This window comes from Danio aesculapii, chromosome 4 (assembly GCF_903798145.1).
Source record: "Danio aesculapii chromosome 4, fDanAes4.1, whole genome shotgun sequence".
Taxonomy (NCBI): Eukaryota; Metazoa; Chordata; class Actinopteri; order Cypriniformes; family Danionidae; genus Danio; species Danio aesculapii.
In genome coordinates, this window is record NC_079438.1 from 2,608,351 (window position 1) to 2,628,336 (window position 19,986).

Consider the following 19,986-nt stretch of genomic DNA (forward strand, 5'->3'; position numbering starts at 1 on the left):
TTCCTTTTTTTTGCGTATCATCCAACCAACAAATTAGGGATGCACCGATACCATTTTTTTTGGAACCAATCTGATCTCGATACCAAAATTCTGAATATCGACCAATACAGATCCGATCCCAATACTGTGCTGTTTTATATATATATATATATATATATATATATATATATATATATATATATATATATATATATGTATATATATATAATGTATATATTAACATAATACAGTTTCTATAGTTCTGGTGATAAACTCAAATAATATATGTTTCTTAGATGTGGGCAGACGACTGAATCAGAACTACATACGAGAGCAAAAACCTTGGAAGTGTGCTCTACATTTAGAGTCTTTCCATTTAATACCATCTTTTTGGAGAAATGACAGTTCATCTACAAGTGGCCTCTAATATGTGAGAACGTGGCCAAACCATCCAAACCAAAGACAAATAACCTGTAAGCTGGCACTGTATTGGCCAAATGTAGTACTTGGAGCTCTTAAAAAGTGGGATTCCATCACCATTCCAAATTAAAGATATGCCATCCTCACCCACTGCACCAGATTCTTTCAGTTGTTGATACTCTGCTCCCCACTGGATGTCTGAAATCATGGTATCTGAAATCAGACGTTCTTTTAGAAAACTTGTTTGTTTTTCCTCAAGCAATGCTTTGATCTATGAGGCCAAACTAGGAACCAGGAAAAAGCACCCGCTTTTCAAACAGCTATCGGAATCAGTTACTCTATGACAAATGTCACACTTTTTGTCACGGCTGAGGTTGGGAAGGATGGGGACTCAATTGCAGGGACAAATACATGGGCTTATTAATCATAAAATAAAACCCAGAAGGGGAAAACATTAACAAAAGACAAAAACTGGGAAAAGCTAGGGAAAGGCAGGGCTGCGCAAGGTTAGACAAGACTGGACAAGACGATATGAAATGACAAACTGGCACAGGACAGCAAACAAGAGGGAGCTATAAAGAAGAAATAATTAATTAATAGACAGTTGAACTAAATAAACGAATAATGGGTTAACAAAAAGGGTGGGACTAGACCAGGGATGGGCAAACTTGATCCTGGAGGGCCGGTGTCCCTGCATAGTTTTGTACCAACCCTAATCAAACACACCTGCTTGTAGCTTTCTAGTGATCTTCAAGACACTAATTAGGGTGTTCAGGTGTGTTTGATTAGTGTTGGAGCAAAACTCTGCAGGGACACCGGCCCTCCAGGATCGAGTTTGCCCATGCCTGGACTAGACAATAGACTGGAGAGCACATGACACAAAGAGCACCAGCCATGTGCTCACATTAAAACAGGACTAGAACATGCAGCCAATGAGAGAACTCATTAACCGTGTGTTCACATGAAACAAAACACTATGTGAACAAGAAGCCACGTGCAAGACACGAGCACACGATAAATGCAAACACTCGGGTACTCTAACATGCCACACATACTCCGATCCCAGTGCCAACTGAAATCTACTGAAATCGTAACGAAGTTAACCAAGTAGACTGCAACACTGCCGCAAGCAAACATCACACACCAGGACGGGAGCGTGTATCCGAGTACGCCCGGACCCCGCATCAAGCAGGAGAGCGCAAGGCTTGAGGGCTGCCAAGTTGGCGCTCATACAAGGATGAACACAGACAATGACAGGAAATATGAGTGCTCGACTCGAGAAAACTCAAGTCGAGCACAACATACAAGACAAGACAGGATTAGTGTCTGGACTCTGCCACCAATACAAGAAGAACCCTGACACTGTAGCTCTCCAACATTTCTTCCTAAGTAATTTTCACAAGCTGGACAGTAGAAATGGGATTCATAATCTCCATACCTACCAAAAGCTTTTAGAAACAGACCTGGTTGCAGGTACCATACAGAAAATTGTGAGTAGATGGTCCAGTAAAATGTCTGCAAGTGCATGTGTTTGGACTGTGGGGGAAACACACCAACACAGGTAGATCATGCTAACTTCACACAGAAATGCCAACTGACCCAGCTGGGTCTTCGAACCAGCAACCTTCTAGCTGTGTGGCGACAGTGCTAACCACTAAGCCACCGTGTCGCCCAAATATTAATTTATTCTTAATTTAATCATACAATAATTTATAATCACGAGTCATTTAAATCACCATTTTATTGATTATTAGTTGACGATTTGACTATTACCACTTGATTATTTGTCAACTTTTTATAATTTACTATTACTATTTTACTATAATTATTGCTTAATTTTTTCTTCTAATTGTTTTCACTAGTAAGAGATAAGATGTCTCCATTTTAAGGTCTGTAATGTCACTAGATGATGTGAAACAGTAATTTTCTAATGCTGTTGATATTGAAGTAAAGTTGGTCTTATATTCGCACATTCGCTCACTGACAACTAGTTACAAGGTCTCTATGTTATTTACTATGGTACTTTGAATATTTGGTCTCAAACAGCAGGTAGGACTTCAAAGCAACATTAGCACTATTTATTTGACTGTGAACGATGTACTTCGCTAGTCATTGGCTGCTAATATGATTTCCCTATTTAGAATTTGCAAACAATACTTTTTAAAAATTATATTAAGCAGAAAGTCCGAATATGGGAATATAAAACCAACTTTACCTCAGTCTTTTGCTTTTGGTATAATTACACTGAGTTTGTCACATTTAAAAAATGTTAAATTTAACTAAATATATATTTTAGATAAGTGCTTGAAGCTAAAAATGGTATTGATGTCTTCTCAAATCTGTCCCCTAAAATTATTATGTTGTCTCACTATTTGTATTTGACTTTTTTGGAAACAGTTCTTAAATGTTTTTATAGTAGGACTTTTATTTTGCTGTAAGTGTGTGAAGTCACAAGGCTGCGCCGCGCTCCTGTGTGGTTGTTGCCACAGCTCCAGACGAGAATTGTTAATAAAATTACCCACAACGGTGTGTTTTGTTATAAACTACTCTCACGGACTAAAGGTTTGTGCTTTAAAGATTTTAACGTTTAAATATACACATAAACATGTAGTCAAAATTGTAAAATGTCTTTTACAAGCGATGTAACGGTGATTATTTGTCAGAAAATGCAGCATTTAATACGGCTAACGTCCATTTAATAAATACGTGACGTTAATATGAGTTTAATGCTTGCGTAAGTAACAAAAGACGCGTCGCGTTTATCTCAATATATCGTGAACGTGGAGTCAGTCACTGGCGAGTGGAGATGAGGAAAACGGAGCTTTACAAAACTCCGAGTCATTTGAATCAAATGTTTACTAATTGATTCTCTTTCGAGTTGCTCGAATCGCCGCGCGTTTACGTCACTTGTAGATCAAAATAGTATATATATATATATATATATATATATATATATATATATATATATATATATATATATACGTATATTTTGTAATATATTATACATTTCTAGAGCTGGTTTTGGGATAATTTGAATCTAATGAGGTGATTTAAGACCATTGTCTCTCCCTTAGTCTGACACGTACCCTCAGCTGTGCACTGAATAGTGAACTAGAGAGCTGATTGAGACGCAGATTGAGTGTGGGTTTCTCTTATTTCTGTTCATTGTTCTCATTTTAAACAGGACAAAGTGTCCAAACACTGAGGGAAAACTCCTGCTGAAGCGACTGATCTCCACACTGTTATAAAGATGGCGTTCATTAAAGAGGAGAGTGAAGATGTGAAGATTGAAGAAATAATTATCAAACAAGAAGATCTGCAGGAACAAACAGGTAAGAGCAACGTTTGATTAATTTTCTGTTTTTACAGCAGGTCACATGTTAAATTCTGAAAAAATACGTTGAAGTACTATATAAGGTGAAGAAATCAGTATGATCTATTGAAAAAAAAAACGATAATCTCGATTATAAGCAGTGTCTGTTTCTGCATTGATTTAGCACAAGACGACATAACTGCTGGCTCATTATATTTCTGACATATTTCAAACTCTTGTGCTACTTCAGTCATGGAGAAATGGATTTGAAAGTAATATAAAATGGCGGAGTTCAGTGTAAAGGAAGAAAATTCAAATACTTTCCACAACCTAGCACTGCACAATGGCTTGTAAATGGCGTCTCTATAAACTTTTGTCAAGAGTTCACACTTAGATAATGCTCGACTATGATAGCAGGTTTGGCATGCTGTCCCGGGAGAGAACCCTGAGCTCGGAGATAGATGAGCCCGAGGTTCCCGCCTGGTCAATGAGCATTAGGAGGGATACGAGATCAGGTGTTTCTCGAGTGCCCCCTTTTTCTATGTATGCGTTAAGTGCTTGTGACTGTATTACGATTCACTTATGTACATGTTTTTAGACCGTGGGAGGAAACCGGAGGACCCGGAGAAAACCCACGCAAACACAGGGAGAACATGCAAACTCCACGCAGGGAGTGCCGACTGGCTCAATTAGAACTTGAACCTGTGGCCTTCTTACTGCGAGGCAGCAGTGCTAACCACTGAGCCACCGTGTTGCCCGATAATGAAAGAGGAGGAGGGAGATGGGGGGGGGGGTTCTAAAAACGAAGATAAGGAATGAAGTTTAGGCAGGATATTTATAGTAGTTTTAGAATGATCTGATAGGCTAGCTAATGATTAGCAATGAGGATCAGCTGTGGTCAATCATATCACGTGCTCCTCTCGAAATTAGTTTGTGAAACTTCACTTCGTGAGGGAAAAAATGTACCTTCAAAAGATGAATTCTGCAAAAATATGTACTAAATGACATCTTTATTACACTAATAGTTTAGTAATTTATTTGTGCTAAAGATTATAATATTATAAAAATATGTAGGATGCTATATTTGTGAATATTAAATTAAAAGATTATTAAAAATTGTTGACACTTTTTGTAGATTTTGTAGTTTAAGCTTTGGAACAACTTTATAAAAATCATTGTATATTAAACGCAACCACAGCGTAGGAATGTGTTGATAATGTTGGATAATGCTCAGTAATCATTAATTTATTCATGTTTTTTGATGCCGTGTTAGGATTATATACAAACCCTTTGTCATAATCTATTGACCCACAGAATTAACCTTGGCCAGGTTTATAAATGATCAGTTTGGCAGCTTGGAGTCAGTAAAAACTGCTTTAGAAAGTTACAGGGTGTTGTATATTGTGACTTATTCTCAAAATAAAGCGGGAATTTGATTTCTCCGTTCCTGAACGTTTTACTGAAAATGGCCCTTACAGAATCTGCCATGTTTGCCGTATTCTGGCGTTTGCATGATTTTGATTAGTGGATGTTCATAGTGTGCTGTCACGCATTTGTTGATTTGTGCATGGAAATAAATGAGACAATATTGTTGAAAATAAGATGACAAAAAGTAGGAGAAAATGCGTAGGACCTGTTGCGCTCCATACGTGTGTATAGCTGTAGCACTCCAAGTTACAATCATTTCATTCATTCATTTTCCTTCGGCTTAGTCCCTTTATTCATCAGGAGTCGCCACTGTGAAATGAACCACCAACTTATCCAGCATATGTTTTACACAGCGGATGCCCTTCCAGCTGCAACCCAGGCACTGGGAAACGCAATCATTTATGTAATAATTTAATTATAGTAATATAAATTACAACTCAAATTATGAAGCAGGTTAAGAGTAAAAGCATGTTATTAAATGTGGTAATTTTAGATCAGCATCTGCCAAACGTAAAAACACCATTACGTAGCCAGCGTGGTCTACGCCAAAAAGTTACGATCTTTCCTTTTTTTTGAAGATAGAAGCCATAAAGGCCGTTCACATATTCACGACGTCCTAGATGACTCAGTATGTACTTAATCACTTGCACACTTAACAGAATAGTATATGTATGTAGTGTCGTCCCAAATAAAACACTGTTTCTTTTACTAAGCGGAAATTCAATCCGTTTCCCTGAGGACGTTTGACGGTTGCCAAATTAGTGAAATAACCAATCTACCAATTAGTACCTGCCGTGAGTATAACCGCACTCACCGTCGGGAGGGAGAGAATTTTGCTTTCACAATCCAAGATAAATAAAGTTATCCAACATGTGCGCCTGATAGCTCCGCCCCTTCCGCTACGTGAGCAAAACTGCGGGCGTTGAGTGCGTGAAGCGTCGATCATTCCACACTTATTTTTAATGGTTAAATAAAAAAATGTGCATGAGGGAGGTCAAATTTTCCCCTATGTTGTTGGTTTTTACGTGTGGTTTTGCACCTGTGAATTTGGGTTAACTTGTTTTACCTTTCTCTTTAGAGTCGGTGATGCTGAAAGAAGAGACTCAAGAACTGAACGAAACTGAAGAGAAAGATCAGTTTGAGAAGCACCAAGAATTAATGACTGATGAAATATCTGCTGAGACGAAAAAGACTTCACCTCATGAAAGAGACCAGAAAACCAAATCTGAAGGTAACTTTACCTGCAGTCAGCGTGGAGTGAGTTTTACTCAAAAACACAACCTTGAAGCCCACATGAGTACTCACACCGGAGAGAAGCCTTACCCGTGTCCTGAGTGTGGAAAAGGTTTCAGACGAAAGCACATCCTTGCCGTTCACATGAGAGTTCACACCGGAGAGAAGCCTTTCTCATGTGATCTATGTGGAAAGAGTTTCAATCTGATGAAAAATATGAAAATCCACAGGAGAATTCACACCGGGGAGAGGCCGTATGCCTGCCAACAGTGTGGAAAGACATTCAGGCAAATTCAGATCCTTAAGAATCACATCAAACTTCACACTGGCGAGAGGCCTTACACTTGCACACAGTGTGAAATGAGCTTCATTCAAAAACAAAAACTTGAAGCGCACATGGCAGTTCACAACACAGAGAGGCCATTTGCTTGCCAACAATGTGGAGGACACTTCGCTCATAAAGATTACCTTACATTACACATGAAAATTCACACTGGAGAGAAACCTTTCGCCTGCCAACAATGTGGAAAGAGTTTCAATCGAAAACAGTGCCTTAAAGTCCACATGAGGGTTCACACTGGAGAGAAACCTTACATTTGCTCTCAATGCGGGAAGAGTTTTACACAGAAAAACAATCTTAATTACCACATGAGAACTCACACCGGAGAGAAGCCTTACACTTGCACAAAGTGCGGTAAACACTTTACATGTAATAACTACCTTACTGCTCACATGAGGACTCACACCGGAGAGAGGCCTTTTATTTGTGGTCAGTGTGGAAAGAGTTACTGTCAGAGACGCAACCTCAGCCAACACATGAAGCTCCACATTGAAGAAAAGAATGTACAAAATGAAGAGGTGGAAAGTAACGAATTACATTTACTCAACGTTACGGTACTTGAGTAGTTTTCTGTGAATTTATACTTTTAGAGTAGTGTTTAAAACCTGTAATTTTACTTTTTACTTGAGTAGGTTTTGCCTCAAGTATTGTACTTCGCTACATTTTAAATGATAACCGTTACTGAATAAAAAAAATGTAATAAGTGGATAAAAGTAATGCGATGGGGGAACAAGAAAAAAATATTTGTATGCGGCCCGGGGGACCGTAGTGTAGGGTCTATGTAGATTGCTAGGCGACCATTAACCGCTTTCTCATGCTGCGTTCACCCCAGACGCGGAAGAAGTGTCAAGCATGAGTGATTTACATGTTAAGTCAATGCTTATAGACATTCTGCAACAAGATATGCGCAAATAAGACGGCGCGAATGAAGTGGCACGAGTTGAGCGTTTTGCACGATTGGCGTGATTGGCGCGCTTAACTCGCAAATCACTCGAGTTGGAAGAATCTAATCTTCAGCGGACTTTCGCGTTAACCAATTAGGAGCTTTCTCTTGTAGGGGCGTGCTTATGACGTAGTGCCGGTTGTTGGTGTCCTGGGGGGAAATCCTCTTGCCGACACCGGACAACAGTTGATCAAACTTGGCTCGGAAGCACTGCTGAATGCTTCCATCATCCAGGTTAAGTTTCAGGCGGAGTTTATGAACTCACAGAGCTGGGTGCACCTCTGAAAGGATCTAGTGGATTCAGACATGGCTCCAAACGTATCGACGCTGTTTTATAGCCTTGATAAAGCACATAAACACATTTATTCCCTCAATAAAATCCATGTTAACCATATAGCAACAAAGCTACAGTCACCAGGCTGAATCCCTGCCCATGACGCAAATCTGCGTCTGTTGTGAAGTGAATTTGACGCGCAAATGAAGCAAGTGAATTCAAATGTTCACACGACTATTTACATGCGAATATCACGATTTAGCCGTGCATTCCATGTCTGGTGTGAACACAGCATCAGAGGATGACAAGCTGACAAAAATTGCTGTAGTTTTGACACAAGTTGGAATACAACATGTGCGTATTCCATACAGAGTTGTTTTTAACTGGGTCCAGGCGCAAGATACAACAGTTCTGTCTGGATCTTGAATCTAATTGGCTGACAGCTGTGCAATATTCTGGAAATAGCAGCACTCGTACAGCCTCTTCACCCTTGTGTATTGTGTATGACCAATGGCGTGAAGGGAAAAGTTGCACGCGAAATTTTCCTTGTTCCTCCTTGCTGGTCTGTACTGTCCCATGACAGACAGACAGACAGACAAAACTTTAACTTACGGTTTGAAACCACACCAAGGATGCAAGTTATCATCTTATGTCTTAGATCATGAGCTGTAGAAATATGTACGGACAAAAAACGACACCAAACACGACACTTTTAGAAATGCATAAATCATAATTCATGCGTTCTTAGTTTGTCTTGAAAAGGGTATACCAGTGTGAGAATTAAGAGATAATTAAGGAAGAGAATACATAGGTTACAAACACTTTACTTGTACTTTGGGCTGAATTTTGAGATTTCTCTGAGTCCATTTCAATAGTGTGTGTCTTTGGGTGAGTTTGTGGGTCCCAGGATGGAGGGGGTTTTCATTGGAATCTATTTGAAGATGGGACAACTCTAGCTCTGGCCAGCATCTTGGTAGTTAAGATATCACTGAGTGACTTTCATCGGCAGACTTGCTGGCACCTGGTGTCATAAACTCACGTAGAACGAACCCAGACTCTTTGAGGGGTAACAATGGAATTTCACCTCCGGACTACACGTTACACAGTTCCTGTGTCTTCAGTGCTTCAATCAGAATATTATGAAGCTAACAGAAAACACTCTGGACCTAGAGTCAATACTGGACTGTGTGCAGGGGCTAAATCTGAGATGTCCTCTGGGGCCACTGGAACTGTCTCAGAGGCCAAATCGTAGATGCTTTCTCAGACAATTTCAGAGATGCCTTCCATGGCTAGAGGAACTAGATTGGAGACTGGAATGGTAATGCAGCAGAAGCCTTCCTCATTCCACCCTTGCCAGTGGAAGGAACTGAGGATCTGGATGACTGCGGAAAGGAGTAGGGTGGAATCAGCAGGGGCATTGGAGAGTCTCTGCTGTACTTAATTAGCGAGGGTAAGTAGGATTGTTACATAGATGGTATTAAAACACAGGTTACTGTGAGGTTGGGGTAGATGTAGATGTTAATAAAGAATTACCTGGACTTCATGCCATATACAAGACATTCAATAAATCAATGAAAAAACTGCAGTAGGGTTGTGCAGTCTATCTGGAGCTCAAGTCCCACCAGCCTCGAGGGACCAGATAGAAGGATCCAGACGCGGCCAAAAAAAACAAAAGGCTTTATTTATAGTAAAGCAAGTGAAGACACCGGCTGCATCCGAAATCACATACTTCCATACTATATAGTACGCTAAAAACAGTATGCAAGTCGAGTAGTATGTCCGAATTCATAGAATTCGAAAATCAGTATGCGAGAAGTACACGAATGGACTACTACTTCCAGCGAGATTCTGAAGTGCACATCCCATGCACGCTGTGCTATCCCATGATGCCCCGCAAGAGAATTCGTGAATGAGAGTGAAGCGACGCTACTGACGCAGGTAGGTCACATGACCATGACAAAAATGGCGGATGTAGCATGTCCGAATTTCATTCACACTAACGCCCGAGTAGTACGTTTAAATTCAAATGCAGTACCTGCTGAGTAGTAGGCGGTTTCGGACGCAGCCTCTGATTACCGTGTTCAGATTTTTTTGATTACCGTGTTCAGGTGAGTTTGGTTAGCGTTGAAGCAGACTTTTGCAGGACAAACCTGACCTGTGAAAATCTGGACCATGGAGGCGTACATGGACGCAAGAGACAATCTGTTATGAAAACTCAAGATTGTTTCCTGTCTTATCAAACTAGTTCAAACCGGTTTTAATCCACGTTCGGCTACAATATTCTCACAACACACAAAGTCTATCTAGCATAAAAAAAGGAATCACTTTAGAAAGAATTAACAATAAAAATAGCTAAATTACTGTAGACAGTATCATGACAATAGAAACAGTCGTTCCCCATCCACAGGATCAGTAATTCCGCTCAAAAGAGGGAGAGAGGGAGGTCTCCATAACCTCCTGACCTGGTTTGAGTGTCTCCTGGAAACAAAATTAAAATAGACGAAGAGAGGAGCAAGGACACTGAACATTCTTACATAAAGCAGTGTGTTAATTTATTTATTAAAATCATTTCAAAGTTAATACTCATTCAAATAATCATACTTAATAATAATAATGAGAAACAGAATGATGAGAAAAGGATAAACATTGATCCATTCTCAGATGAATCGTAAGGTAGAAATCCGAATACTCTAGTAAAACCCATTAAAAAGTAAACATGTAAGGGTTTAATTAATGAACAACAGTTCTATATAGTTTAATATAAAATAGTGGCGCAGTAGGTAGTGCTGTCGCCTCACAGCAAGAAGGTCGCTGGTTCGAGCCTAGGCTGGGTTAGTTGGCATTTCTGTGTGGAGTCCCCGTGTTGGCGTGGATTTCCTCCAGGTGCTCCGGTTTCCCCCACAGTCCAAACACAAGCGCTATAGGTGAATTCGGAAAGCTAAAATTGTCCATAGTGTATGTGTGTGAATGAGTGTATGGGTGTTTCCCAGTGAAGGGTTGCAGCTGGATGGGCATCCGCTGCGTAAAACGTGCTGGATAAGTTGGCGGTTCATTCCGCTGTGGCGACCCCGGATTAATATAGGGACTAAGCCGAAAAGAAAATGAATGATTGATAAAAGTGGCATTTCTTTTAGAAAAATTAAGGTGTTTATTTTGACTTTTCAATGTTTAAGTTTTCTCTTTTATATGATGTTTATATGGGAAAAATAGTGTTTGGTTCAGTTTACAGTATGATTTTTTTTTTGCTATTTAACGAACTATTTTAACAATTTTCAATCATGGTTTCCATTCAGATAATATAAATTTAGTCACTGTTCTTTTAATATTACGCCCTTTCGGTTTTCAAAATTTTGTTGGGATTTTAATTGCAGAGAAATGCTGTGATATATTTAAATGAATTAAATAGTTAATGAATTAAACCGTTAAATAAAGTTAATCTCCTCTACAACTTACAACAAATTAAATTGAGTTTTTAATATTGACTTTTCTTCATTATTTTGAGAACATCAAAAGCTGTGCTGTTCAGCATTATTAATTTAAATAGTATTAAAATTACTGAAATTAATACCTCATAAATAGCCAATTTTTTTTAGATTAAAAATTGAAGATAAAATTAGCGATTGATGCCTGATATCGAATCTGTGGTTTATCACCTGAAATTACTCAGTTGTCTCACTGAGTTTGTTTTGATCTGCTAAATTTCTGTGGATTTCTTCGTAGTGTGTATGACTTTTATTTTGGCGTGGTTGCATGACGTCAAAACGCGGCGCCGTACTCGTGTGTGTTTAGCAAAAGGTTTGTGCTTTTGCAAAAATGTTAAGGTTTAAGTGTGTTGAAAAGGTTTAAACGGTTTATGCTTTAAAGATTTTAAGGTTTTAAAATGGAAACCGACATTTATAGTCATTTATTTTACAAGCGATAATAAAGTAAGAAAACGCAACATGTTATGCTTTATCTAACATACATTTTTAACGCTTAAAAAATAAGTTAATTCATTTGAACAAAGTCCACATGAGTGGCAGAAAAGGCTCATTTCTCTCTCTGTATCGTGAGTCTGTTAGTAAACACGAATTCGGTCGCTGACGGGTAGACTCCGAGTCAATTGAATCAAATGTTTATCAAAATGATTCACTTTTGAATCGCTCGAATCACCGCGCTCACGTCACTTGCTGATTAAAACAGCGTTAATGAAACGAAAATAACAAACGTGTGGATTGATCATTTACTTACCATATTCATTTACTAATTTGTAGAGGTGGTTATGAGTGTTTATTTACTCTATCCATGTGATTTAAGGTCATTCCGTCAGTCTGGCTCCCTCAGCAGTGCACTGAATAGAACTAGAGCCTATTGAGACGCAGATTGAGTGTGGATTTCTCTTATTTCTGTTCATTGTTCTCATTTTAAACAGGACAAAGTGTCCAAACACAGAGGGAAAACTCCTGCTGAAGCGACTGATCTCCACACTGTTATAAAGATGGCGTTTATTAAAGAGGAGAGTGAAGATGTGAAGATTGAAGACACATTCACAGTCAAACATGAAGATCCTGAGGAACAAACAGGTAAGATTAACTTTTGATTAAATGTCTGCTTTTACAGTATGTCACATGGTAAATCAGGAAAAATAACTTTTATTAAGTTAATAAAGCATTTAAAAACAGTTTGGATTACTGAAAAGATGCTAAAACCCTGCTGAAAAATCCAGCTTAAACCAGCCTAGACTGGTTGGTTGGTTTTAGCTGGTTGACCAGCCTAGTTTTCGAGGGGTTTTGGCCATTTCCAGGCTGGTTTCCAGCCATTTCCAGCCTGGTCTTAGCTGGTCAGGCTGGAAAATGACCAGCTAAATCCAGCTAAAACCAACATGATCAGTCTGGCTTGGCTGGTCATGCTGGTTTTAGCTGGTCATCAGCTGGAAACCAGCCTGGAAATGGCCAAAACACCTCTAAAACCAGGCTAGTCGACCAGCCAACCAGCCTAGGCTGGTTTAAGCTGGATTTTTCAGCAGGGAATCCATTATAATCATTGATTGTGTCTGTATTGATGCAGCAGGACCCAACATAACAGATAGCTCATTATATTTTGGACATTTTAAGCTCTTCTAAAACTTCTGTTATAATGGGGAAATTGATTTAAAAGCAATATAACAATGATGGAGTTCAGTGTATATTACCGCTGTCAATCGATTAAAAAAAAGTAACTATTTAATCACACTTTTTTTAATTAATTGCGATTAATTACATTTAAAAGACTGAAACTTGTAATTTTGTCTATTTAAATGTAAAATTTATGTAAACGCAAGACAAAAACTATTCAAATTCAAAATATAATTGTTTATTAGAATTTTTGTTTAACTTGTAACACAGATTTCCTCATGTAAACAACACACCCACAATAAACCACACACACACAACGCGCAGGACAGGGCAGCCAGAGCGACTCTCTTCAAATTCCACATGCTTGACCGCGTTCATCAACTTTGCTTAAACTAAGCGTTCAAAAGTATGGCTGTATTTCACAAGGATTCTGACACAACAACGCAAAGCATACGCTTTACAAAAGTTACGTTTAAGGGGGAAACACGTCAAACTTACTGAAACATTTGAGGGCTCATGCTGAAAGGCAGAGGAATGCGCCGTCTTTGACAGCTCGCGTCTTCATCTGGCACTTTCTTAGTACATTCACATGGACACCAATACTCTGATTTTAATATGATTGAGAAAATACTCTTATTAAGAGTCGACCATGTAAACATCGATTTTTGATTACCTTAAAGGACCACGGAGTCACGAAATGCTGAGGTTTTTCTTTCCGTTCGCCATGCGGTATCAAATTCCATTAAAACAAAAGTCGAAAGTTAAAACTGAAACACCAGAAATTGCATGAAACTCTGGAGGAAACGCTGGATAGCCTGGTAATGCGACATTAATTGTTTTATACTGAAACTTGCCTTCAAAAAGTGCTTCCTTGGTCTTATCCATATTTCTTTGCACGTTGAACACACGTCGGCCACTACTGGAAATAAAAAAACTGCAACTGCGTTAATTGCGTTAATTTATTTTACACGTTAAATATTTCGAATTAATCGCATGCGTTAACGCACTAATTTTGACAGCACTAGTGTAAATACAAATGTTAGAATCTCAGGTGTCAAAAAGCAAATACTTTACACAACCCAGCACTGCGCTATATCTTGTAAAACTCAGTGGTGTCTCTATAATGGGCTATATGCACACAGACTTTTAATTTTCAGTCAGTCAGCCTAATCGCTTCCAGTGAACTGTCTTTCCATTATAAAATTGCCACGTTTAAAGTCTGTGATCTTCACTGTCTGATTGATATACGATTTAAAGTGGGTCTCAAATCGGAAAAACTGCGTTAAATTCCATTCCCCCCCGCCATGTCTTTAAAATATGACAGATTATTTTACCCCAGTGTTTACAATGGAGATTCAGCACCTGCTGCTACTAACGATGCTAGCACTTACACAGTCAATCTCATTTTACGCTTGAACAACTAAATGATTGCTCGAGTTTATTGAACTGAATGTATTTTAATTACTTCACAACATCACTGCTGTAAATGAAACTGAAAGCTGAAAACAGTCGCATTAAGCTTTCACCGGAAGTTTACAGTTGGCTGTGCATAGAGCCCATTGGCTCTCCATAAACTCTATAGATTGTGAGGAAACGTTTACCCTCGAAAGGAGAATTTTGTAACTACATAACATATTTATTTCACTTACTTTAGTAATTTTACTAATATTTGTACTAATAAGATTATAATAACATAAATCAGCATAGTCTACTATATTTGTGGAGGTTTTTTAATTCATTAATTGACTGAAAAGATTATTAATAATTGTTTAACACAGGAATAAATCTCACTCCAAGCCGAACTCAAAAGTCAGCGACACTTTTTGAAGTTTACGCTTTTGGTCTCTTGAACAACTTCAATAAAGTCACTGTATATTAGCGATAAACACAATCACGCTGTAGGAATGTATCGGTAATGTTCAGTTATCATTATGTGTTAGGGTTTTATGTTAGGGTTTTAAACAATTTTCTGTTGCGATCGCATCTGAGCTGAACCCATCACTTGGAAACACCCATACACTGTCATTCACACAAATACACTACAATTTAGCTAACCCAATTCACTTATAGCGCGTCTTTACTAGCGCAATTCACTAGTGTCCAGCACAGGCATGGGCAAACTCGATCCTCGAGGGCCGGTGTCCCTGCAGAGTTTTGCTCCAACTCTAATCAAACACACCTGAACACCCTAATTAGTGTCTTCAAGATCACTAGAAAGCTACAAGCAGGTGTGTTTGATTAGGGTTGGTGCAAAACTATGCAGGACACCGGACCTCCAGGGTCGAGTTTGCCCATCCCTGGTCTAGCAGAACACCTTGATTAGTTTGATTAGAGTTGGAGAAAAACTGCAGAGCCGCGGACCTCCAGGAGTGTGAGACCAATGATATATTGTCTGTGTGTTGAGCTACGGTCACACCGGGCTTTGTGTGTGCGAAATTCTGTTGTATAGCGCTGCGAAAAGGGGCGGGATTAAACAAGATGATTAGACATTTAAAAAAGCGAGCGATTGCTCCATGTTTTAAATTTCTGCCCAGAGAGGTCCTGTTTGATCCTCGATTGGTCTCACTCAGTCAAGTGATGCGATTTCTCAGGTCAGAGTTCACCAAGCTTGAACTTTGCACCGCCGCGACATGCGAAACTTAACGCATGACCCTGCGTTTCGCGTTCGTATGAATGGAAGTCTATGGGGAGAAAAGTCAAGTGTGACCGCAGCTTATTACCAGAGTCGATCAGGCTCGGAGAACACCACATCAACCAGTGATCAGTGGGCAGCACTTTGCATGTGTTTTGTAACTTGTTGATGTAAGAAGGTAATAAGGTGGTTAAAACACACAAGTGTGCATTACCTCAGCCACAAGAAGCAGAGCTCGGATCGGGGGAAGGGGAGGTAACATGACCAAAATATTTCAGACCTATCGATTCTGAATAATAGACTCTTTGAGGACCAAAGGCCACCCTGTGTAAAGACACCCTGAGGTTATATATATATATATAATCCCTCTTTCAGGAACTTAGTACTTATAGGACCTGTTGTTGGTTTTGATACTTACATTCTTTCATGTTGGTTTTGGGTTAACCTGTTTTATATTTTTCTGTAGAGCTGATGGTGTTGAAAGAAGAGACCCAAGAACTGAATGAAATGGCAGAGAAAGATCAGTTTGAGAACCACCAAGATTTAATCGCTGGTTTAAAATCCACAAAGATTAAAAGAACTTCACCTCATAAAAGAGATCAGGAAACCAAATCTACTGGTAACTGTACCTGCAGTCAATGTGGGAAATGTTTTGCTCAAAAACACAACCTTAGAGTCCACATGAGTGCTCACGCCAGAGAGAGACCTTACCCGTGTCCTGAGTGTGGAAAGAGTTTCAGACAAAAGCAATACCTTGCTGTTCACATGAGAATTCACACCGGAGAGAAGCCGTTCTCGTGTGATCAGTGCGGAAAGAGTTTCAGGCAATTAATAATCCTTCGGCATCACATCAGACTTCACACTGGAGAGAAGCCTTATGCCTGCCCTCAGTGCGGAATGAGATACATTCATAAACAAAGACTTGAAAAGCACATGGCAGTTCACAATGAAACCAAGCCATTCATTTGCCAACAATGTGGAAAAGGTTTTACTCTAAACTTAAACCTTAAACAACACATGATTATTCACACTGGAGAGAAACCTTTCGTCTGCCAACAGTGTGGAAAGAGTTTCAATTACAAACAACAAGTTGAAGTCCACATGAGAGTTCACACTGGAGAGAGACCTTACATCTGCTCTCAATGCGGAAAGAGTTTTACACAGAAAGGCAACCTTGATTCTCACATGAGAACTCACAACGGAGAGAGACCTTACACTTGCACAGAGTGCGGCAAAAGCATTACAAGTAAAAACTCTCTTGATGCTCACATGAGGACTCACACTGAGAAGAAGCCTTACACTTGCTCTGAGTGTGGACAGAGTTTTGCAAAGAGACATGGTCTTAAAGTCCACATGAGAGCTCACAGTGGAGAGCAGACGTACACTTGCGCACAGTGTGGTAAAAACTATACCAGTAAAACCTACCTCAAATCTCACATGAGGACTCACACTGGAGAGAAGCCGTTTGTATGTGGTCAGTGTGGAAAGAGTTTCTATCACAGAGGCAGCCTCGGCTATCATATGAAGTGCCACAATGAAGAACAGAAGCAAATATCCCCCAAAACAATCAGAGACTTCTAAAACAATTACAGAAATAATAAACTGAAATGCAAAAGTGTAAATCAGGGATGACCAACCTTGTTCCTGGGGATCTACCTTCAGCTCCAACCCATATCAAACACACCTGCCTGTAATTATCAAGTGCTCTTTTGGTCCTAATCAATTGGTTCAGGTGTGCTGGATCAGGGTGAGAGCTGAACTCTGCAGGAAGGTACATCTCCAGGAAGTTGAGCACCCCTGGTGTAAATAAAAAAATCAAACTTGGTCCTGGATGGCCGGTGTCCTGCAAAGTTTATTTCCAACCCCAATCAGACACGCCTGGGCTAGCTAATCAAGCCCTCACTAGGCTTTCTAAAAACATCCGTCTAGGTGTGTTAACGCAAATTGGAGCTAAAATCTGCAGGACACTGGTCCTCCAGGACCGAGTTTGGGCAACCCTGATCTAAACTATATTTTCTCTTCGTTGCGTTTGCCGCATGAAACATATGCTGGAGAAATTGGTGGTTCATTCCACTGTGGCAACTCCTGATTAATCAGTGACTAAGCCGAATGATAGTAAGCATACAGTGTTTGTGTTGCACATCATAGAAGATGATGCAAGCATCTGTTTATTTTAAATATAGTACAAAACTTTAATCTTAGCATTATTACAAATTTTTTCACAAAGTGAAGTTTCACAAACTCTCGGCACTCTCTGTGCGGAGTTTGCATGTTCTACCTGTGTTCGCGTGAGTTTTCCCCGGATACTCCGGTTTCCTCCTACAGTCTAAAAACATGTACATAAGCGAATTGTAAGAACAGTCAGAAGCACTTAATTCATACATACTGAATCAAGTAGAACCAACATATTAACCAAAGGCTCTCGAGAAATACCTGATCTCGTATCCCTGCTAATGCTCATTGACCAGGCGGGAACCTTGGGCTCATCTATTTCCGAGCTCGGGGTTCTCTCCCGGGACAGCATGCCAGACCTGCTATCATAGTCGAGCATTATCTAAGTGTGAACTGTTGAATGTTTGTGAGACGCCACTTGTTGACAGCCAAGGCAGGCAAATGATTGGGCCCCAGGCCAGAACTCTGAATCACGGCACAGATTTGCGTCAAATAAGATGTCATTTCTAACAAAATCCAGCCAAATTGAAGTTTCTGCCGTTCAAAACCACTTGCCAAAGTAAAGTAACACCTTTAAGCTACCATTGATCTGTGGTGTTATATTTGGAGGTCAGAGTCAGAGAGAACTACAGAAGAACTGCATATAGCAGACATTTCGTGCATATTTCGGTTCAAAACAACACAAAATATAGCCTACAGTCAGTGAAAACCTCTTATCTGTGTCTGTAATCTTCAGCAGCACATGTAGCCTCTGTTAGAGAGGAATTCCGTCATTCCCGGTTCATATTAGTCCAAAAGGTGAAGATAATAAGTTAGTTAATCATGGCATTTTGTTCATGTTTGCTGAATAATGTGCTCTTTTTTTTCCGGCTCCTCCTTGGTTTTTTCCGCACTTCACTCTCGCGTTTGTCAGTGTCTGACAGGATCGGGTTTCAAAAGCACATCAATAATCAAGCGCAGGTTATTATCATCAGCTAAAGAAGTTTGTCATTTCAGATATAACGTTAGACGCGCGGCGAGCGCAAGCAAGAAAGCGAAACCTCTCGCGACTCAGACTGGCTCATAAAAAACTACGGGGCACAGGGTAAATCTGCTCTTCTTGGATTTGTGGCTGTTCATCCAGACGACGACAAGGTTTGTTTGAGCCCGGGTCGACCATGGCTTGTTATTATATGTCTATATATTTCCGCTGTAATTTCTCGGCTCGTCGGCTGTGCGTGTATTTCAAACATGGCGGGTTTTTTGTTTTCATTCTGGCTTGTTGCGTAAGCGAATGACGCCTCTCTGTAAACCAATAGCGTTCAGCTGCGTGTCTGGCTCCGCCTTTTGGTGCCCTTTCTCATGTTTGGTACCTTTTCGAAAGGGTGCCGAAAAAGTGGTACGGTACGGTTCGGTATGCCTTTTGACAGTGGAAACGGCCATAAAAGCGTACCAAACCGTATCGTACCGTACCACTCAGTGGAAACGGGCCATGAGTAGCAGGTCACAAAAGAAAAGGTTGCAAAGACAGGAGCATCAGATACCTGTGGTGTGCTCACCTTTCATTGGCCTGTTTTTATACAAATTCAGAGTGACTGGTCTTTTAAGCAGAAACCCCAGATTGACCACATTTCATTAGAGATATGGGTTTATGCATATCTGTTTTACTGTTTACAAAGAATTTATATTTGCTGCAAATATGCGATAAAAATGATACATGTGTTCAAAAGTCATAAAGGTTTATTACCAGTTGAGGTTGAGTAAATAGTGAGTAAATTTTCATTTTTGGGTGAACTATCCCTTTAAGTCAGGGGTCACCAATCACAGTCCTGGAGGGCCGGTGTCCCTGCAGGGTTTAGCTCCAACTTGCCTCAACACACCTGCTTAATTGTTTCAAGAATACCTAGTAAGACCTTGATTAGCTTGTTCAGGTGTGTTTGATTAGGGTTGGAGCTAAAATCTGCAGGACACCGGCCCTCCAGGAACAAGTTTGGTGACCCCTGCTTTAAGTCATGTTCAGATGTTGTGGGGGAAGATGAGAAAGGAACGAATAAAGTCATGAATAATGAACAGGTATGTTCTCTCCGTCCATTTACATTCATCTAACCATCCATGAATTGTCTACCACTTATCCAGGGCTACTCCGAGTTCGTCCTGGGTGACAGAGCTGCCTGTCATAA

The 19,986-nt window shown here is 39.9% G+C and overlaps 1 protein-coding gene across 1 annotated transcript; it reads left to right on the forward strand.

The window, feature by feature from the left end:
- The first annotated feature begins 2,854 nt into the window (after window positions 1-2,854).
- On the forward strand, window positions 2,855-18,933 carry LOC130222662 (oocyte zinc finger protein XlCOF6-like). The gene is made up of 5 exons (XM_056455190.1): window positions 2,855-2,961; window positions 3,584-3,731; window positions 6,219-7,267; window positions 12,342-12,492; window positions 16,122-18,933. The coding sequence occupies exons 2-5, from the start codon at window positions 3,650-3,652 to the stop codon at window positions 17,234-17,236; spliced, it is 2,397 nt and encodes a 798-aa protein (XP_056311165.1). The 5' UTR covers window positions 2,855-2,961; window positions 3,584-3,649; the 3' UTR covers window positions 17,237-18,933.
- The last annotated feature ends 1,053 nt before the right edge of the window (window positions 18,934-19,986 follow it).

Coding starts and splice junctions, on each gene's coding strand:
- LOC130222662 (XM_056455190.1), top strand. CDS start 3,650: ATGGCGTTCATTAAAGAGGAGAGTGAAGATGTGAAGATTGAAGAAATA. Junction 3,732..6,218: donor AGATCTGCAGGAACAAACAG/GTAAGAGCAACG, acceptor CTTTCTCTTTAG/AGTCGGTGATGCTGAAAGAA. Junction 7,268..12,341: donor TACATTTACTCAACGTTACG/GTACTTGAGTAG, acceptor CATTTTAAACAG/GACAAAGTGTCCAAACACAG.